The following is a 23,079-nucleotide window of genomic DNA, read 5'->3' as shown; positions in this document are numbered from 1 at the left end:
AGCAGGAGTTCTTTGTTTCTTAAGTCCTGTTAGTTTTGTCGTATCACCTAACATTTTGGATTTAGCATCCACTTATCAGGGAGACCATGTACCGTTTGTCTCTTCGCTCTTGGCTTACCTCGCTCAACATGATTCCTTCTAGCTCCATCCATTTCCCTGCAAATGCCATTATTTTGTCATTTCTAATGGTTGCATAATATTCCATTGTGTATAGATACCACAATTTTTGGATCCATTCATCTGTGGTGGGGCATCTGGGTTGTTTCCATATCCTAGCTATTGTGAACAGTGCTGCAATAAACATGGAGGTGCACGTGTCCTTGTATATTGGTTCCTGTTGTTCAGGGTAGATGCCTAGAAGTGGTATGACTGGGTCGTAAGGGAGGTCAATCTTTAGCTTTCTAAGGACCCTCCAGACTGCTTTCCAAAGTGGTTGTATAAGTGTACATTCCCACCAGCAGTGTATAGGGTTCCTCTTTCTCCACATCCCCTCCAGCATTTGTCGTTGGCTGATTTGTGGATGTGGGACATTCTGACTGGGGTAAGTGGTATCTCAGGGTTGTCTTTATTTGCATTTCCTTCACCACCAGGGATGATGAACATTTCCTCATGTGTTTCTTTGCCATTTTTATTTCTTCATTTGAGAAGTCCCTCTTTAGTTCCCTTGCCCATTTAGTAATTGGTTTGTTAGGTTTGGGAGGGATTAGTTTCTTGAGTTCCCTGTATATACAGGATGTTAACCCCTTGTCTGATATATTGCTGGTAAATATTTTAAAGACAATTTTTAAATTATCTTAAAAGAGAAAAATCTTCCCTCCACATTAAAAAAAAAACATTTTTACTTTGCTATCGCCATCTTGTGGAGAGAAAAAGAACTACTGGCACTAAAATCAAGAATAGATTTTAGTGACTGCTACAGTAGAGTTGTATGTTCAAATGTAAAGAGGTCAAATTTGATATCAACAAGGACTTTCTCTATCTGATATGGCTTCCCAGGCTCTACTGAGCTCTTTAAAATTACTCTTTAACCTTATGCTTCACCTCCTTCTCTCAGAACCCAGGTTTAGCAAGAAACTTGCTAATCAAATTAGCAAGCCAGGAAGTGGCACTGTGGCTCAAGTGGTAGAGCACTGGCCTTGAGCTGAAGAGCACAGGGACAGCGCCCAAACACAGAGTTCAAGTCCCACAACTGACAAAAAAAAAAAGAGTCTCAAATTAGCAAGCCATCCCACTTTCAATATGTAATCATATTCGTCACCCTCAACCTTTGATATCTGATCACCCTAATAAGCAAAAATCCTGCTAAATGGATTGAACCAGAATTGTTTCCTTTATCTGAAATATATCTCTTAGTGGATTTCCATTCAGAGACACCAGCCTCTCCTTGACTATGAATGCCTTCTTGTCCAGGTTACAACCAGAACTCAGCTCAGTTCCTACACTAAAGTATCTGTTCCTCAAATGCAACACACTTTTCTTTTTTAAAAAAGTTTTATTTTATTGTAAAGGTGATTTACAGAGGGGTTAGTTACATAAGTAAGGTAATGAGTACATTTCTTGTCGAACACTGTTACCCCTCCCTCGTTTTCTCCCACTTTCCCTCCCTCCAAATTCCCCTCCCCCACAAGGTGTAATGTTCATTTCCAGCATAGTGTCCAAATGCTGTTGCATTTGGTTCACTCTCTGTCCTCTGTCTCACCAATTTGTTACCTCCCTTCCCCAATTCAAATAAAAGTATATACAAGACACAGGGTACTAAAATAAAAAATGGAAACAACAGGTCTTAAACCCAAGGGGAAAAAAATGAAAAAGAAATAGCTTCACACAATATATTAAAAAAAAACAAACACTCTTTAGTGTCAACTTCTGTGTAGTTCTGGTTTTCTGTAACAACAGCAATTCCTTAACAAAGCATAGTTCTCTAACCATATCCATTTGTCTCCGTTAAAGAACATTTTGCACCTTAATGTTTTAATCTACTTAGTTACTTCATAAATATCTGAGCATTCAATATTCCTCTTAATACCATCCCTCAAAGATTTCCTCAAACATATCTGTCCCCTCTACCTCAGTATTCCTTCTCAACATTTAAGAGCAGGCAAATGTGTGCAGATGGAAAATTCCCATTAAAAATAATATTTAGACCAGGTGTACGCCTGTAATCAGTAGCTACTCAGGAGGCTGAGATCTGAGGATCATAGTTTGAAGTCAGCTGGGGTAGAAAAGTCTGTGAGACTCTTATCTCCAATAAACTACTCAGAAAAAGGTGGAAGTGGCACTGTGGCTCAAGTAGTAAAGAGCTAGCCCTGAGCACAAAGAAGCTCAGAGATAGAGCTCAGGCCCCGAGTTCAAGCCCCAGGACTAGTAAAAAAAAATAATGTTTAGAAGACATATATTTGTAGTGTAGACTGGGGAGGGGATTAGAAGCATGAATCAAGCATTTAGGATGTTTTACCCAAACATCCACAGTCATATCTAAAAAATCTTCTATAGTGACCACATTTCATTATGTAATCTAGCTAAAATTAACATTTTACATTTTATTAATCATTTTAATAAATATTTTTAAGCTTGTTAGGATAACAATTGATAGTAGGCTAATATCTTTAATGGCAATTAGTATCTAAATTCCCATCACTGATTTAGGTTTGCTGCATATTACATAAGCAGCATGTGTTCAGCTAGAAATCTAACATTACCTGCACAGCAAAGTTAGGAAGATCTCTATATATAATGTTAGGTACTGAGTCAGATCACCAAGATACAGCTCTGTGTGGTGCAAACCATATCTGAAGGCAATTATTTAGGTACATTCTTCACCGTGTAGGAGTGTTCATTACGTACTCTCATAATAAAATCCATATATTTGGTGTAAAACAAACCGGTGTCAAAAAACACCCCAGAACTGGGTAATAAAGTAAAACAGATTATATGTAAGGCTATTGCAATAGAGGTAAAAGATGTCAGTACACAACTGGATTTAATTATGAAGATGTAGAAGATGGGAACAAACAACAACAAAAAAAGGTAGAGGTAACTAGATAGAAAATTGCAAAGAGAAAACATCAAGAGTAAGAGAGAATTCTGACTAAACAGAATTTTTCCTAAAGAAGACAAGTACAGATTCTTTTTTGGTGCTGGTTCTAGGGCTTGAACTCAGGGCCTGGTGTTATCCCTTAGCTTTTTCATTCAAACCACTCAGAACCATAGCGCTGTTTCTAGAATTTGGCTTGTTAACTAGAGATTAAGAGTCTCACAGACTTTCCTGCCTCATCAGGCTTCAAATCACAATCCTCAGATCTTAGTCTACAGAATAGCCACCAGTGCCCAGCCAAGTACAGATTAGACTCACCCAGGAGGGTGGAGCAGATGAGAGAGCTAAACAGGTATCATAGGTATACAACATGGAAGATGGGGAAATTCCAACCATACCAACCCAGAATAGTTTCTGTTACCACCAGACCATGAATTACAAGAGGGGATTCAGTAGTTTGATTAAAGTTGGGTCAGACTTACTAACTTGAAAGAACGAGTGGGACAGGGAGAGATGATGGAAGGAATGGCATTGATCAAGATACACTGTGCTCACAAACTGACATGCTGCACTGAAATCTTTTCATACAGCTACTTAGAGAATGATTTTAAAAAAATTAGTAACTGGCACTATGTTGACTTGTAGCCAGCACCAAATAAATGATTAATGAAGAGAACAATAAAATGATATAAAGCAGAACCCATTTCTTTATTCAACAAATATTCATGAAAAAAGGTACGGAGAATATGGAGGGGTGGGCAAGGCAGACTATACAGCAAGGCATCTAGTTCTGAATCCTGGTTCTACTCATAAGTGACCACAGTGATACTCTCTTTCTGCACATTAGTTTCTTTTTTTTTTTTTTTGGTCCAGTCGTGGGACCTGAACTCTGGGCCTGGGCGCTGTCTCTCAGCTCTTCAGCTCAAGGCTAGCATTCTACCACTTGAGCCACGGTGCCACTTCCGGCTTTTTCCTTTTTGCTTATGTGGTGCTGAGGAATCGAACTCAGGGCCTCATGCATGCAAGGCAAGCGCTCTACCACTGAGCCACCTTCCCAGCCCCACATTAGTTTCTTAATCAAAGTAAGTAACTACCTTATGATGTTACTGGAATTACTTAAAAATCATTTTTAAATTCTGAATGCCAGGAACATAATAAAACATCAATAGCTACTAGCTATTCTGACTCTCTTTATCATGGGCTATCATATGATGTGAACAAAAGTAGAAGGAGGGAAGATACATAGATAAATAAGAAAGATTTGGGGAGAAATGTCTTTCCTTCATTCTTCAACACTGTGTTAAAAAGAGAAAGTGAGAAAAAGAAAGTACTATACTTCGAAAGTTTAGATACTGAAGGCACATTTCATAAATGAGATTTAATAAATTAAATATTGATTAAAGAACAAATTAGAATAAATTTGGTGTCCTTTACTGATAGATTTTTGTCTTATTCATAAAAATATCGACAATTAGCATGAATAAGCAGCACCTACAAAATGTCAACAGAACTACACAAACTACACAAAATTAAAATATCCCTTACAGCAGAAATTGAATACCTTTAATGTTGCGACTGCCCAGCTTCTTTCCTGATCGATCCAAGATGGAAGCTGATCACGTATTCTTTGTTGAGAATCCTTTAATGAAAGCAATTATTTTCCTTAGTATACTTCATAACTTTAAGACTTCAAAAAATAGCAATTAACCAGCCATTTATAACTCTTTTTAAAAAAAATACCCATTTTAAACTAAGTGTAGTGGCTCAGGCCTATAATCCTAAGTACTTGGGAGGCATAGATCTGGAGGATTGACATTCAAAGACAGCCCAGATAAAAAGTTTTTGAAACTCCATTTCAACAAACACATCTTTCACCCCAGATACCACAGGCAACACAAGTAGTAAGACTGCTGTCTAGGCCGGCCCAGGCATAAAGTGAAAGGGTTAAGTGGTAAAGCTCTGAGTTCAGAACACCAGTATAACCAAAAGAGAGTTTTTTTTTAAAAGTAGTTTTTCTTAACATACATAGAAAATGTTCCTAGGTATAATACAAGGTTTCACTTTCCTAAGGATGGTAAATTTTTTCTAGGAATAAAATACATCGAGCTAGGCACTGGCAGCTCATGCTTGTAATCCTAGCTATTCAGGAGACTGAGATCGGAAGATCATGATTTGAAGCCAGCTTGGGCAGCAAAGTCTGTGAGGCTTTTATTTCCATTTAACTACCAAAGGGAGGGGGGAAAAGCCAAAAGTAGAGCTGTGGCAGAGAGCTGGCCTTGCGCAAAAAAGCTCAGGGACAGTGCCCAGGCCCAGAGGTCAAGTCCCAGGAACAGCACAAAAAAAATTAGTTATATGAATTTTTTAGTATTTAATATTCTCAAAAATTGGATGTTTTAGTATTTAATATTCTCAAAAAAGTGCACCAAAAGTATATTAAATAATATGGCAGCAAAGGCTAGGACATACTGCTCAAATGTATAATTTCAGTAATAATTTTGAAAGCAAATTGTAGTTCATGAGCCTAAAGCCAGAGCACTTTCATGAAATATTGAGATTTTAACTTACAGCTTTCCGTAACATATCTCCAACAACCACACCTGTAAATGTGTCCCACTCCTGTTTAATACAAATATGAACACAAAGAATATAAGAATAGTAACAAATCAATAGAATTATTTTAATTTTCCTAAAAGATAACTTACCATACAGATCCTTTCTAAGAACATGGGGAGAGTAAAGGGAGGGTCCTCACACATTCCTACTTCTAGAATTTTAACGTTACAGGACTATATCCACTTATCGTTATCAAATATTAATGAAATCTCCATAGGAATAATTTTATTAAAAACAAAGGTATAACTACATTCTATGTCCTACCCTGGCCACCTAAAATGTGAACATTATTTCATAGCCTATTCTTTTCTTGTTTGGTTTTGTTTTGTTTTTTATGAAAATACCATACAAAGGGGTTACAATTACATGAGCAAGGTAATGAGTACATTTCTTATGAAGCATTGTTGCCTCCTCCTTTGTTTCCCTTACCATCCCTTCCCACCTCCCCCTCTCTCCCCGCCCTATGCCAAAGTTGCAAAGTTCGTTTTTCGACATAACATCTTATACATCTCATTGTTGCAATGGGTCCATCTGTATCCCTATTTAAATGATTTGTTTTTTCCCTTCCCCTCTCCAAATTATACCAACATAAAATACAGTGAAAACAGGGGTTATACTGTGGGGGAGGGACATACAAAGCAACAAAGAAATATCTTATAAATGTTAGAAACAATAGCAAGAAAGAAAAAACATTTGAGTCCTTATCTTCGCCTAACATCAACTTATCTGACCATTTCTCCTGTCTCAGACATATACTAGTTATTGCAAATAAGGGAAACCATGGGGCCTATGTTTCTTTGGGCCTGGCTTACTTAATATAATTCATATCCTATTCTTTACTAGCATATAAGCAGTAAGGTACACCAAACATTTAAAATTAGTCAGGCATTGGTGGCTCACGCCTGTAATCTTAGCTATTGAGGAGGCTGAGATCTGAAGATCTGTCAGCAACCCAGGCAGAAAAGTCCATGAGATTATTATCTCCAATTAACCACCAGAAAACCAGAGGCACTGTGGCTCAAAGTAGTAGGGCACTAGCCTTGAGCAAAAAAGCTCAGGGACAGTGCCCAGGCCCTGAGTTCAAGCCTCATGACTGACAGATGAAGAAGGACAAAGAGGTCCAGGTAGTTACCTATTCTTATATACTGGGATAAGATTGGTATTAATTCTATTTTTAGCCACAGGATCTAGAATAATCCAGTGTCAAGGACTCAAGTGAGTGTGATGTTCACTCTGGGACTCTGCTATTTACAGAATAAAACTCCCATTCTATTTGTCACATACTGGTCAGCAAACAAAGCTTAAGAGCAGTATGGGGGGCTGGGAAGGTGGCTCAGTGGTAGAGCGCTTGCCTTGCATGCCAGAGGCCCTGGGTTCGATTCCTCAGCACCACATAAGCAAAAAGAAAAAAGCCGGAAGTGGCGCTGTGGCTCAAGTGGTAGAGCGCTAGCCTTGAGCTGAAGAGCTGAGGGACAGCACCCAGGCCCAGAGTTCAGGCCCCATGACCGGGCCCCCCCCCCCCAAAAAAGAGCAGTATGGAAAAACTACTAAAAACCCTATTCCCTGCTGCCACCCATCCTAGCCACCTATTTTTCCTATTGGATTTATGTAGCTACATGTAAGTAAAATAGGAAAGATTACTACTAAAATATATTAGAAAATGTTTTTTTATTATTTTTTATTTTTATTATTTTTTCCAAGTGCTAATTTAATATTCCAAGAAGAAAAAAGTAGGAAACATAAGATTTTATACTATTTTTATTATTTTTTCCAAGTGCTAATTTTTATTACTATTTTTATTTTTTCCAAGTACTAATTTAATATTCCAAGAAGAAAAAAGTAGGAAAGGTAAGATTTTAATACTACATGAAACATACTGATAATGGTTTAAAATTCTATAGAAGGGAATTCATCAAAGTTAACAGTGGACACAAAAGGAATCAAATGAACAAATTCAGGATAAACAACCCAAGGGAGACCAGAGCAAGGAGACTAGAGAAAAAGCAAGAGCTCGCACAGATTGTGAGTGAGTGGTCTGCTTGCTTTTCCCTACTGAATGAGGGTACTAAAAAGACAGTCACAATCTGATCAGGCACACTTAAAGGCCACTAGGTCAAGCTGTGCTGATCTTATAATAATCACGAAACCATGAGAAAAATCACTTGCAAAAAACAATTTTTTTATTAGAAGCAGACCAGAAATGAATTAGCTCCAGGTCAAATGAGTGTCTCACAGCAGCCTAACATGAGGCTACAGGCAGAGAAGGTACATGAAGTAATATAAACCTATGGACTCCAGAAAGCTTCCTACAACTGTCCTTCTGTCCTGGGCCTGAAATCAGGACCTGAGTGCTATCACTGAGCTTTTTTGCTCAAGGCTGGCACTCTACCAGTTGAGCCACAGCTCTACTTCTGGCTTTCTGGTAGCTGACAGATCAAGAAAATGTGGTATATATACACAATGTAATTCTATGCCTCCATCAGAAAGAATGGCATTGCCACATTTGTTAGGAAATGGAAAGACTTGGAAAAAATTATAAGTGAAGCAAGCCAGGCCCAAAGAAACATAGGACCCATGGTTTCCCTTATTTGCAATAACTAGTATATGTCTGAGTCAAGCTAGAAAAGGTCAGATAAGTTGATGTTAGGGAAATGAACGCCAAGATAAGTATTCAAATGTTTTTTTTTCTTTCATGCGATTGTTTCTAACATATTTATAAGATGATTTCTTTGTTGCTTTGTATGTCCCTCCCCCACAGTATAACCCCTGCTTTCTCTGTATTTGATGTTGGTATAATTTGTGGAGGGGAAGGGAAAAAACAAATCGTTTAAATAGGGATACAGGTGGACCCATTGCAACAACGAGATGTACAAGTTGTTATATCAAAAAATGAACTTTACAACTTTGGTGGGGGGGGAGGACAGGATTGGGAGGGGGGGGGTTGAAAAGCGATGGGAAGGGGAAACAAAGGAGGAGGCAACAATGCTTGATAAGAAATTTACTCAATGGGCTGGGAAGGTGGCTCAGTGGTAGAGTGCTTGCCTTGCATGCCTGAGGCCCTGGGTTCGATTCCTCAGCACCACATAAGCAAAAAGAATAAAGCTGGAAGTGGCGCTGTGGCTCAAGTGGTAGAGTGCTAGCCTTGAGCTGAAGAGCTGAGGGACAGTACCCAGGCCCAGAGTTCAGGCCCCACAACTGGACCCAAAAAAAAAAAAAAAAAGAAATGTACTCACTATCTTGCCCATGTAATTGTAACCCCTCTGTACAATATTTTCACAATAAAAAAAAAAGAATTTCTTGGACTTTCCTACCCTGGATGGCTTCAAACCACAATCCTAAAATCTCAGCTTCTTGAGTAACTAGAATTACAAGAAAAAGCCAGCAGCTCCTGGCTCACCTTGTGACACTCAGAGGAGGTAATAATGTAGTTGTGTACCCAATATATCTCACCTTTTACAATTTTATGTCCCATTGGTAGACCAGGAAAATAAGAAGGCTAACTCTTCTGAAATCCTGTGCTCACAGGTCTACATTCAGTAAAACTAGACAGCTAAGTTACTGACATTTCTTTCCTTGCCATCATTCTGGAATATTGTGTTCATCAGCAGAAAGATAAACCAGAAAACATTATCTTACCCTAATTTCTAAATAAATGATTAACAGGTTAAAACACAATTTTTAGCATAAGATAATTTGAAATCTAATGAAAAATTCACTCATTACCAAATTTGTATGTAACTCCAAAATCTTCTTCAATCAGACTTACATTTTCTTGAAAAAGTTCAGGATGCATGCCTCGAACAAAATGCAAAGCAAACATCAACTGGTCAGCCTGCAAAGAATAATAGATACATGGTACTTTGACTTTTCTATATTTCTTAGAAAAAGCATAGTCCTTAAAGTTTACCTTATAAAACTATATATTCTGTTTTCATAGAATCTAATTTTATCAATGAATAGTCTTATCAATGATTATTCACGTTACATCTATATAGAGAAAATACTTCTGAGTCGTAAGATGGATGAGACAGAGTTAGTGATGCTACCTAGAGAAAGTGCTAAGCTAAAAAACTAAGTTACTAGCCAGATAAAACTAGTAGTTTTCAATCAGTCATAACTAACCAAAACCACCATTGCAAAGGTTTAAATGTATGAATGACTACATGCAATTAGTGTTTTCTCCTTCCTAAAGACAAGAAATTGTAGTGAGCTCTTTATTTTGCCCTTAATAAGTCTTATCAACTGAGCCCAAACAATACATAGTACTACCATCCATGTGTTATTTTTTACAGATTGGAAATAAACTTCAAATATAAGTAAGCTTAGAAGAAATTATCAGATGACTCAATATCTTATAGTAAGAATACAGAATCAAAAACAGGTGTATCAAGAAAGGTATAGAAGCAGCATTGGTGGCCCAGGCTTAAAATCCTTGCTACTTGGGAGGATGAGATAGAAGGATCAGAGTTCAAAGCCAAACTGGCCAAAAAATTCATGAGACCCCAAGCATTCTCTTCATACCATGTGAGCTATCTTCTGAGATGATACTTCTCAAAGGGAAGTGAGTAAGAGTATCTCCTCATGCTTCTCCCAACCCTGCCCATACTTTCACTTACCATAGCTGGAAACCTGACAAGATATTCCACTGTTTTCTATCAATCCCAAACAACAAACTGAAGTGAAGATGTTATGTGTAGAGGTACTTGTATATGGTTTTATAACAACTGTAAGGACCAGGAACACCAAATGTGTGATTTATCCTGTAATTTTTTATGATACTTAGGGAACGAAAAACTTCTCATCTTTTGAAGGAAAACCAGTGGCATAGCTAATAATCTAAACAAACTGCTAGACAGCTTTCTCTATTCAGTGTATTAAAAGGACTAAATGTTCTGTTACAAAACAAGTCAATCATTTTTCTGTTCTAGGTCAACTTGCTTTCAGTTCACTGTGACCTGAATATTGATATCCCTAGTTTGTCTCCATTTCAAGAGCCTGTTGTGGCCATACTGCTGTCACCAACACAACTGAATCAGCACGAGACCAACTCTGACAGGCAGTTTAATGTTACGCTGATTGCTGAAAACCCAAAAGAGTTTTCACAAAAATGCAAAATTGTTCCTGCCTCAGAAAGCTTATAGTGCTGTCTTGAGAAACATATCTCATTGCTTTATGATTAGTGTGCTTTCTGAATTTTATTCATGATGGAAAATGGAATGCTGAATTCTGCACAGGTTTAATGTTGCTAAAAAGAAATTAATTCCACCATCAATTAAAACACATGTGAAGAACTGTAGGCCACACTTTTTAAAAATGATTTGCCACTAGTCACAACAGAACTGTATTCCTCAAAACAGGCAAAGAAGAACTCCAACTGAACACCAAGACATTAAGGAAGTTAAGCCTTTCATGAATTCTCCTATTGGAAAATAACTGCTCCATTTAGCCTAAGTTAAATGTATTTTTAAAAGATAAAGTAACATAAAAGAAATAGCACTTACTACCCTCTATTGACATACTAGGTTATCTTGATATTAAACACTTAGTCTTCCCTAATTGCATTATTAAATATATGACATAAGATTTAAATCTCACTAGCAAAGATCTTTTATTACTATAAATAAAACAAATATGTAAACTGAAGTAATCATAAAACTAATCAGAATAGTTAATAATCTATAAAATGAATAAACATTTATATGATTTTTATATTTAAAATATTTTTTATTTGTGGGGGGCACTTGAACTCAGGGCCTGAGTACTGTCCTAGAGTGCTTTTTTCCCCAAGGCTAGTGTTCTACTCCTTGAGCCACAGCTCCACTTCTCTTAAAATATTTTTTGAGGACTGGGAAGGTGGCTCAGTGGTAGAATGCTTGCCTCGCATGCATGAGGCCCTGGGTTCGATTCCTCAGCACCACATAAACAGAAAAAAGCCAGAAGTGGACACTGTGGCTCAAGTGGTAGGGTGCTAGCCTTGAGCTAAATTACTGAGGGACAGCACCCAGGCCCAGAGTTCAGACCCCACAACCAACAAAAAATAAATTAAAATTAAAAAATTGAAAATATTTATTTATAGCACATTCCCTTTCCAATGAATTTTAAATAACAACATAAATGCACCTCTAAAATATTTTAAGGTAATGGTCTTATAAATGAAATTTAAAAAGCATTAAATATACTATTGGTGAGACTGTAAACACTGCAAGAAATCAAGGATCTAGTAAGATTTTGTATTTAAAAAATATGCTTCTTACCTTAAATAGACAACGGCATATATATTCATACACCATATGTTTTAATGAGCTGATAAGAGACTGGATTCTCTGTTCTGTACTTTCAGAATCCTGTAGATTATAATTTGAAAATTAAAAACTTGTATTTACAAATTTTAAATATCTTAAAGGTATTTCATAGCTTAATTATTCTTATCAAAACAGTTCCTGCACTTAGCTGATTCTGGAATAAATTTCTTTGTCCAAAAAACCCAGAGGACTAAATAAATGCATCAATCTTATACACTAATGTGACATTAAAAGACTGATGTATTTTTTTCTCTTGTTTAGGAAGTGCTTGGGGTTTGAACTCTGGGCCTTGTACTTGCTAGGTAAGTGTTCAACTGGTTAATTTTTCTGAAATATATAAGGTTAAGAAATGAAAAATCACATACCAAAATAATACACTTTGATTCTTACAGCATTAAAAATCCATAGGTACTTCAAGCTGGGAATAGGCTATTTTAATTACATTAACTACCAACCCCATCCTAAAATAACATTACTAAAAGCATCTTGTATTTTTTTCATCCTCAGTATAAATCTTAAACTGTTCCCTTCAGGTTCAGTAAGAATTAAAAATAATTTTAAAACTACTTCAATAAAGCTCACCCCTTAGGCTTTTAAAAAAATTTTTATTTTCTTGTAAAGATGCTGTACAGTTACAGTTACATCAGTGAGATAATGAGGTTACAGTTACATCAGTAAGATGAGTACATATCTTGTCGAGCATTGTTAACCCCTCCTTTGTTTTTCTCCTATCATCTCCACCTCACATACTCTTCCCCTCTCTAAAGTTGTAAAGCTCATTTCCAACGTAGTGTCTTGTGACCATCATTGTTGCAAAGGGTCATCCTGTGTCCTTGTTTCAACATTTTGTTATTGCCCTTCCCATCTCCAAATTAGATAAATGTATATACAAGAACCGTGTAAGTTTTTTAAAGCTGAATTAATACTTGTGTTATACATGATTGCCATGATTGGAAAGGATATCACTAATGGCTATTTGAGTAAGAAAAACTGCTTGAGGTAGAAATGGAGGAAATGTTGATCTTTCCTCTAAATGTGATGGGACTTCTACATCTCACTTTAGGAAGCATTTGAAAAAGATGAATCTTAAAAGTTCAAAGTTACAACTAGACTAAATTTGTTTGCTTTCTTGTGATTAAGAAAAAAATCTCTAGTAAAATACTTTTAATGGTTCAAAAAACACCTCTAGAATTAGCAGCGAATTGGTATAAAACATTGTATGCATTCAGATGCATCAAGACTTGTCTAGCCATGTAGTAACTTGTTCAAACCAGGAGAGTTGGTCGCTCATTTCCCGAAAACAAATACACCTCCTTATTTTCAAGAAAATCACATGTGAAATTGAAATTCAGGTTTAATAAAAGAATACTCTATTGTAAAATGGACTACCATATCTAAAAGTTCCAGATTATCAAAACACTTGGGTAGTTCTTACGCCATATATTTAGTCATATTAATTTTTGACATAAATTCATATATGCATACAATTACATATGCAAGTATAAACAAGACTTATTTTATGGCTATATCATTTATGATGGAACTATTGTTCTGGAGGAAACTCTGAAACAGAGAGAAACTAGTATGCTTATTAAGCTTATTTGAACTGCTAACCTCTTTATTCATTCTTATACTAGTTTATATGAGCCTTTTTTTGGGGGGGGGTCTGGTTGTGGGGCCTGAACTCTGGGCCTGGGCGCTGGCCCTCAGCTCTTCAGCTCAAGGCTAGCGCTATACCACTTGAGTCACTTCTGGCTTTTTTCTTTTTGCTTATGTGGTGCTGAGGAATCGAACCCAGGGCCTCATGCATGCAAGGCAAGCACTCTACCACTGAGCCACCTTCCCAGCCCCTATGTGAGCCTTTTTAAGAACTATTTTTTTAACCAAAGAGTAATTAAAAATGAACTTACCAACAAATGCTTTCCAATTTTCAATATGAAAAAATAGGCAAAAAGTACTATTTTCAGTTGTATTTATTAGTACAGTGAATCAGAAGTATGACCAATCACATATTATGAACTAATCTCAGACTTAACCTAATTTCTGTGTCTTTTGTAAAAATGTTTCACCAGTACAATATTACAAATGGTTTGGTTCAATATACTTAACTTTTAATACACTTTAAAACTAAGGACCACAAAAATTTCCATCATTTTCTAGCATCTTGAAATATAGGATCTGTCCAAAGAAAACTAAAACTTTACACTGAAGAAATGTTTTTCTCATCCAAAACTAATTTTAAAAAACAGCTACTAATTTAAGTGAAATCTGTTTTATGCAAATATTTATGAGGATGGATAAGAATGTTTAATGGGTGACACTGATCAAGATGCATTGTATTCATGCAATGTATTCATAAACTGCTTTGTTTAATGACAACTCTTTTGTGCACTACTTAAAAATAATATTTTTGAAGGGAAAAGGTAGATAATACTTATAAAATACTTATAACACACAGCAAAGGATTAACATCCTTAATATATATAAGCATGTCTTAAAATTTCATTTTTGAGATATTAACAAAATATAAAAGGAAAAACATAAAAGGAAACATAAAACATAAGAGGAAAAAAAAACAGTTCACCAAAGGAAAAAATGCAAATGTCAAATATCTGGGTTACAATGATATTTAGCTATAATTGATATTTATCTGTGAATTATGAGCAATCAAAGATTTACAAAAACAATGATAGATTATTTTTTACATTGCTTAATCAGACCATTACTGAAAGGCAAAATAGAGATACGGAGCTCTGGTGAAGGGGAACCTATCATTTCTAAGCTGTTGGAAAACACAATGCCCAAACTCTTTTCTACACTTCCATCAAGTGAAGATGCTTCCTCTTTCAGAAAGTCTTCTCTGAATAAAGTGTGACTGTTTCAGTCAACAGAAGATAGCAGATACAATACTGACCTAAGACCGGGTAAGAAGGTGCCTCAAGGAAGTGCATGTGTGACTGTAATACATTGTAAACATATGAGAAAATGTAACATAAAATTTCCCATGTGTGCTAATGCCAGATAATCTGTGTTGTCAGATGTTTAAGTCCACAGTGCCAGCCGCCAAGGCCCTGTATTCCAGGCAGCCAGTAAGTGGAGTACCTGCCCCTTTCACACTCCCTCAGTTTCCACTGGAGTCCAGGCACTGTGAATTATGGTCAAACCATGTGGTATACTAACAAAATTTCTGACATGAGCATTAGTGTTTTTTAATATACATATTTTATTGTAATGATACTGTACAGAGGGGTTACATGAATAAGGTAATGAGGACATTTCCTATAGAGCGTTCTTACCCCCTCCTTTGTTTTCCATGAGCATGAGTGCTTTAAATCTGCCAACTTTAGTAGCAATATTATACTCAGTTAAAAAATATCCAATATACTATCTACACAAAGTTCAAGTATTTAAAATTTTTGAAGGTTTATATTCATTGTCATGGAAGTTGTACATAAAATACTGTCTTTTTAAATTATAGCATCACACATTTTGGTTAACTTGATTTGTTATCCTGTAATACATTCTTTCCATCAGAACATAAGCTTATAAAGGTTATGGATATTGCCATGTTCCCACTGTAGAACAGTACTTAGAATATCTTACAGACTAAAATAAATAAATAAAAAACAGGTACCTTTACACCTTAATGAATCCTTGGTAGGGTTTTGTTTTGAAGGTTGTGGGGCTTGAACTCAGGGCCTGGACTGTCCCTGAGCTCTCTTGCTCAAGGCTGGCACTCTACCATTTTGAGCCACAGTGCCACTTCCAGTTTTCTGCAGAAGAGTCTCATGGACTTTCCTGCCCAGGTTAGCTTTGAACCTTGACCTTCATATCTCAGCCTCCTGAGCAGCTAGGAATACAGGCATGAGCCTGACTTCCTTGGTGTATTTAACTACTATACACTGCTTGATTTATTCTTAAAATATAAATTGCTATCATTTGGGTAAATGCCAAGAAGTGGGATGGCTGGTTGGCTGGTTCATAGGGGAGTTGTATGTGAAGTCTCTTGAGGAACCTCCATAATGCTTTCCAGAGTGAATAAGTTTACACTCCTACCAACAGTGTAGTAGGATTCCCTTTTGGCCACATCCCCTCCAGCATCTGTATTATAGCCATTCTAACTGGAGTGACAACTCAATGTTGTTTTGATTTGCATTTCTTTTATGGCCAGAAAAGTTGAGCATTTCTTCATGTGTCTATTGGCCATTCTTACTAAAGCTACCAGCACAACTATGTTTATCCCAGTATTATTCATCATAGCTAAGATATGGAACCAACCCAGATGCCCCTCAGGAGATGAATGGATCAAGAAAATGTAGTGTGTGTATATATACATATATACATGCATATATATACATACATGTATATATGCATATTCATGCATATATATGTATATGTAATATACATGTATATATACAACATACACAATGAAATACTATGCTTCCATCAGAAAGAATGTCACTGCCCCATTTTTTAGGAAATCGAGTTGGATAACATCATATTAAGTGAAATAACCCAGACCCAAAGAAATATAGGTCCCATGGTTTCCCTTATTTGCAACAATTAGTTACATCTAAGATAATCTTATAAGATGAGCAGAAAAGCTCAAAGCAATGTACATATGACCATGTGAGATGATGCTAAGCAAAATGAACCCCAAGATATGGACACAAGAGGTTTTTCTTTGTTGTTGATGTTTTGTAATGTACTATGTGATTTTTTTTGGTTTTTGTTTTTGTATGTTCTTCCTCCTATGGTATATCCCCTGTTTTCACTGTATTTTATTTTGGTACCCTGCATCTTGTATATACATTTATCTAATTTGGGGAGGGGACGGGGAATAACAAAATGCTGATACAAAGACACAGGATGATCCATTGAGACAATGATACTCACAAGACACTATGTTGGAAATGAACTTTACAACCTGTGGGGTGGGGAGCCGGGGCGGGGGGGGGGGCGGGTAGGTGGAGAAAGGAAGGGATAGTAGGAGAAAAACAAAGGAGGGGGTAACGACGTTCGGCAAGAAATATACTCATTACCTTACTCATGTAACTGTAACCCCTCTGTATAGCATCTTTACAATAAAATAAAATCTATCTATCTATCTATCTTTTTGCCATTCCCTAAACTGTGCATTGGAACAGTTTATTATGAGTAAGATAACATTAAGGAACTAAATTCTCTTAAATACAGTTTAAGAGTGGACTTTGGAAGTATAATTCCATGTAAGTTTGCTCAGGAAAGTATTAATGAACTACCTAAGTGATCTGTCTAACGCAACTACAGAATAACAACAGCTTACCTGTTTGTTCTGCAAAGCTCGTTGGAAAATTCGGAGAAATGAAGCCAAACTAAAGCGGTACATGTTATTAATTTTGGACAAGTCAGAGATAATGAAATACATCTTGCTGGCACTCTCAGCCAGGGGAAGGTAGGCATCCCGTTCCTGTGCATCATTGGTGTAGAGGGTAGAAAAAAACACACATTAGAATTGGAGCTTTACTGCCACCTACAGGTATGTGCATGGTGATGCACATATCCAGCCACAGTACACATACAACAAATCAAAATGACAAAAACCAAAAAACTGCAAAGAAATAGCTTTGTAAAAATATTACTTTCTTATTCTAGTTCTGAGGCTTGAATGCAAGGACTAGGTGCTGTTTCTGAGTTTTACTGCTCAAAGCTAGTGCTCTACCACTTGAGCCATAATTGTACTTCTGGCTTTTTGGTGGCTAATTGGAGGTAAGACTCTCATGGACTTTCCTGCCCAGGGGTGGCTTTGAACTGTAACCCTCAGATCAGCCTCCTGAGTAGCTAGGATTATAGATTATATGAGGCTGAAAACAACATATGTCTTAGTCCATTCTGGCTATTTTAACAAAATGCATTCTATTGATTCTACTTACAAATAGAAATTTATTTCTCCCATTTCTGGAAGCTGACACGTCCAGTTAAGACAGTTACAGAGTTGGTATCTAGTGAGGCCTATTCTCTGGTTAAAAGGCACAGTCATTCCTGCCAAATCCTTACATAGAAGCTGCAAACAAGCTCCCTCAGCCTTCTTTAGAGATGGCAAAGGTCCCATTTACCCTCCCAAAGGCTCACCTTTTCATACTACCACCGTGGGAATTAGGTTTGAACATGGGGTAGTGGGTGGATATTCAGACTGAAGGAATTTAAGTACTTTTCTACCTTCACATGATAGAGCTACAAATAGTTCAGATGGATCTTAATTAGGATCAAGAGTATTTATGGAAAGAGGGTAAAATGGAATAACAGCAAGCAGTTGGGGTCAGAGATGAGCTGATACAGTTTCAGATTAGTATCAGTATCAGTATTATTAGTATCTGTTTAGGTAACACGAGATGGTATGGCAGGGTGGGCTTGGCGGCTCATGTTGGTAATCCTAGGTACTCAGGAAGCTAAGTTATAAAGAATCACAGTTCAAAGCCAGCCTAGTCAGACAAATTCAAGAAGCACTTATCTCAAATTAACCAGCACTGGAGGTGTGGCTCAAGTGACAGCCAGTCATGAGAATGGCACTCCTACACTATCCTTGAAGAAAAAAAAAAGTGCCAGGGTCTTTCATTCTGAGTAAAGGTAATGAATGAGAGAAATGGGAACATCACAAGATTAATGGCCTCAATGTTCTGAGTGAAACTAAGAAGATTCTCCATACTGTGGTGATAAAAGCACTGGGATTATAAATATGACACTGGTAAAATATCAATGTCTGCTAAGTAAGACAAGGCACAGAGAGCTCAAAATGCTTTTGGCAGAAAATTGCCATTACGACATCTGCCAAGTTCATCTTTGGAAGGGAAGAGGGAGAGCTGAGCTGGAATCAGGCTATAAATTTGCTATTTTTCTGGTTTCCATAGAGGCTTCTCCCCAAAAAGTAGAAATAAATAAGTCTAACCTTTGTACTGTAAATTACTAGGAAAAAAATTGGAAAAGTTTCTAGAGGAAATGGGAAAAATCTAAAGCATGTCAGAGAGCTTAAGTCAATCTGGAGCCTAGAAATTCATATGAATAGTAATTTCTCTGGCTATCCAAAAAAGCTCAGTAACTACAGTATAGAAAAAGACATAGTACAATGATACTAGATCAAAACTTTGCTAAAGGAAACATCAAAAGAATAAAGCAAGAAGGATTTAAAACCATTTGTAAGAAACTGGTTCAGATCATCACACTAGTAGGATCCATTTATAAACACTATTTATTTGCCTTAAGAGAACTTCCAGCTGAGTGTGGCAGCATACACCTATAATCCCAGCATTCAAAAGGCTGAAGCAGGAGGATCATAAGTCTCAGGCCAGTCTGGGCTACACAGTGAGAGATGAGGGCATATCTGAGGTACATAGCAAACTGCTCCCTCAAAAAGGAAAAGGAAAAAGCAGGAAGGAAAGGAGGGCTGATGGTCAGGCAGGCATGCCTTAAGAGTGGTGGAAGAACTTTGAAAGAGAAAGGGCCGAATGGGAAGGGCCTTCAAAAAGAATCGTGGGGGCCTGCTCTTTTCTTATCTTTCCTCCACATCCCAGTCATAAGTAAACAGTAGTATCATCATATACCACTGCCATGCATGGTTTCATTCCAAGCCCCAAAGCAATGGGGCCAAGTAATTCTGGAATGAAACATCCAAAACTCGACATAATCCTTTTCTGTTTTTAAGTTAATTTACCTCAATTATTTATTACAGTAATGAAATGCCAACTAACCAGCAAAGATGATCTCTACACTCATATACGTTCAATGTATTTGTGTTTAATTTCAGTAAAAAGTTTAGCTCTACCTTAGATAACACAGTGGCAGCATTCAGTAGAAACTACTAGGGTATATGATCTGCAGTCTTTGTTCTCAAGGTACCCTACATCTTAACTGTTCTCTATAATAACAAGAATCATCCTTCAAACTCTGGGGCTTTGAATCTTTTTTTTTCTTTTGTCTGTCATGAGGCTTGAACTCTCGGCCTAAGTGCTATCCCTCAGCTCTTAAGATCAAGGCTAGCGCACTACCACTTGAGCAACAGCGCCACTTCTGGTTTTCTGGTGGTTTACTGGAGATAAGAGTTTCACAGACTTTCCTACCTGGGCTGGCTTTGAACCGCGATCCTCAGATCTCAGTCTCCTGAGTAGCTAGGAATATAGGCATGAGCCACCGGTGCCTGGCTTAATCTTATTTTTTAACATAATTTTTTCTCCTATGTGATTCTACCTTTTCTAACATAGCAGCTTTGTGTTTTTTAAACCTGACATAATACCACAAGAAAGAAATAATTACTTGATCGAGGGAAATCTGGAGATTGTAAGATTCTTTAAGCGATTCTTGAATAAGTGCACTACTGGCTTTTGTCTGATTCAAAGATTCAATCAAATCCTTATTTGCCAAAATATTGCCTTGAGATGTTGCAAGTGTCTGTAGAAAAAATTAGCAAAAATTTGCAATAAAAATTAAAATAACCAATTAAATGAAGACCATAATAGCTATCATTAATGTGAAGATTATTCTACATGACTTTCAACATTTTCTAACCTTGAATATGTCTACTGTGACAAAAGTATAGTGTTTTATAATACCATATCATACCAAATTATTAAATAACACTAATTGTATCCATCTGATAAAACTTTAAAAAAAACTACATAGTTATAGGTTCAATCACAATTTCATGCTTTTAATGTTTTGTGAAATTCTAAGTATATAATAATGAAACAATGAAGAGTAAAGACTTTATTAGCTGCTTAAAATTTTCATTTTATATTCTTTTTTGTTGAAATTTTGAAATTCTGCAAAAATCAACTATTTTGAAGTTGCTAAGTTTTTAAAAAGCATTTTTATATTTATTAAAGAGAAAGTAATATGAAAAAAATTCCAAATAGTTCAATTTTACCTCTAAAAGAGATTCCTCAAGTTTGGCCAACTGTATTTTCTTATCTTCTTCCTGTTGTAATAGTTTTGTTTTTTGCTCCTCTAAATCAGGCTTTTCATGCTGAATTGTTAAAGCCAAAAGCTTAAGAAAAAAAAAAAAGATATTCTAGCCAATAAACTTTAAAGTTGCAATTTTCACAAATTCGTTTTACCATTAAAAAAAATGCTGATCTTAATCTCTATGAAACATTGCTCTCTCAAATTCTACCATTCTATAAAGTCATAGACTGGCAAATGTGATTCCTATTAGAGAAAGCAGCAATTTGAGGCTAGCATCAAATGTATAAGTCTCATGCAGCTGATAATAAAACAAGCCTCAATAACATGCTTGCAAGTTTATTTTCAAAATCAGAGGTTTGCATAGTAAGTAGTTTAACTAAGTGGCTTTACACTATAAAGTTCACAAAAATACAAAATATTCCAGGATGAACAGTAACTGATTTTACATACCTGCCCTCGTAACCCACTTCTCGTTGTTGTGAAGTTAACCTCAGTAACGATGGAAGCTGCATCCGGTGGAATGAAGGGGTTTGGGCTTCTTGTTGATAAAAACAGACGAAATTCTTCATTGTAGTCAATAACTTTGTCACCTATTTGTACCACATAACGTGGCCCTATATAAGACACACAAACATATAAATATATATATATATATGTACATATATACACACACATACACACGATTAGTTGGCCTGAATCTTCGTCTTACATGCTGCTTAAAAGTAGGACAAAAAAAAAAACAAACAAAAAAAAAGTAGGACAAGTATTTTTAAAATAAGCTTTCTTTTTGTGCCCTAAATTCAGGGCCTAGCAATCTTACTAAACTTTCTTGCTCATGGCTTGGGCTTTACTACTTGAGTCATTTTAGTGGTTAACTGGTGATGGAGTATAGTGGAATTTTCTACCCATACTGGCTTCAAACCTCAACTCTCAGATCTCAGCCAGCTGAGTAACTAGAATATAGGTATGAGGTACCCAGTGACCAGCATTATAAGCTTTTAATACTGTATTTAACACAAAACTTAAGGTATATGATACTGTTCAGCAGAATGCTCTATTAGTCAGCATGTGCATAATGAGAGTGGACAAGTTTCATGAAAAAGTCTCTGGAACACTGAAGCAAAGGAATATCTGCAATAGTACAGTTCTACTATTAATAACTAACTAAGAGGAGTATTATAGATGACAAAAATAGACTCTCAACCATATATTCTATGTCGAAATTCATTGTCTAGAAGTATTTATTGTGCTAGTATTTAACATGTAAAATACATGGTGACAGAAACCTAGAGATATCAAAATATAAGTAATTGCATTATCAACAAATTAAGAGAAGACAGATTTATTTTGTTTAACTAGTCTTGCCATCTCTCATTTCCACTAGAGAAATAGTCCATTGGTAACATCAGAGCCTTCATGATTCAGTCATGGACAAAACCCACCAGCTGGCAATCAGGCTTTGAAGGTACACAGGAGCTTTAGGGGACATTTCAGATTAGCAGTCACAAGAAATTCTATTTTCCATTTCTTTAGGGACCTCCATAATATATTTCCATAATGACTGCTCAAATCTACAACCCCTCTGTCCCTTTTTGTCTATTCTCTTGCCAACATTGTTATCTTAGGCATTTTGTCATAACAACAAAACTGACTCACACTACCCACACATCATAAAGCTATCAGCAGTCTTACATTCCTTGCAGCATTATCTGCAATAGACATAATACACAATGACTTAAGTGTTCAGTAATGGAAAAATAAAGAAAATTTAAAATGGAACACTAATATAGCCATAAAATGGGAATTCTGCTATTTGCCACAATATAAATAAGCATAGTAGACATCATATAAAGTAAAATAACCTACACACAGAAAGAAAATTATGTCATAATCTCACTTATATGTGGAATCTAAAGAATCTAAGAGATAGAGCATGAAGAAGCTCTTAGCCTTGTGGGGTAACTGCTAACACACAAATGCTGAGTGCTATCCACACAATGACCTGCTTACAAAGCTGGCCCATAATCAAAGAATGCAGAAACATGGATTTGGAAAGAATTCCAAACATGATCAGAACTAATTAAAAAAAAACTAATAATTGTATAGAATGGAAGAAAGACAGCCTCTTCAGTAAATGGTGCTGGCAAAATTGGTTAACTACATGTAGAAAACTAAAGCTAGATCCTTATATATCAC

The 23,079-nt window shown here is 36.4% G+C and overlaps 1 protein-coding gene across 1 annotated transcript in view; it reads right to left on the bottom strand.

Annotated features, from left to right (window-relative positions):
- Positions 1-23,079, bottom strand: part of Dync2h1 (dynein, cytoplasmic 2, heavy chain 1) — a 174,419-nt gene that overhangs the window by 54,309 nt on the left and 97,031 nt on the right. Inside the window, exons 66-73 of the mRNA XM_013009687.1 lie at positions 21,334-21,497; positions 20,846-20,965; positions 20,236-20,370; positions 17,255-17,398; positions 11,902-11,991; positions 9,414-9,479; positions 5,600-5,650; positions 4,596-4,673 (exon numbers count right to left, since the gene is read on the bottom strand). Of these exons, the coding sequence (XP_012865141.1) occupies positions 4,596-4,673; positions 5,600-5,650; positions 9,414-9,479; positions 11,902-11,991; positions 17,255-17,398; positions 20,236-20,370; positions 20,846-20,965; positions 21,334-21,497 (848 nt within the window). The remainder of the gene's footprint in view (positions 1-4,595; positions 4,674-5,599; positions 5,651-9,413; positions 9,480-11,901; positions 11,992-17,254; positions 17,399-20,235; positions 20,371-20,845; positions 20,966-21,333; positions 21,498-23,079) is intronic.

Source organism: Dipodomys ordii, unplaced genomic scaffold (genome assembly GCF_000151885.1).
Source record: "Dipodomys ordii isolate 6190 unplaced genomic scaffold, Dord_2.0 Scaffold10, whole genome shotgun sequence".
In the NCBI taxonomy this organism is placed as follows: Eukaryota; Metazoa; Chordata; class Mammalia; order Rodentia; family Heteromyidae; genus Dipodomys; species Dipodomys ordii.
This window is presented reverse-complemented; position numbering and strand designations above follow the sequence as displayed.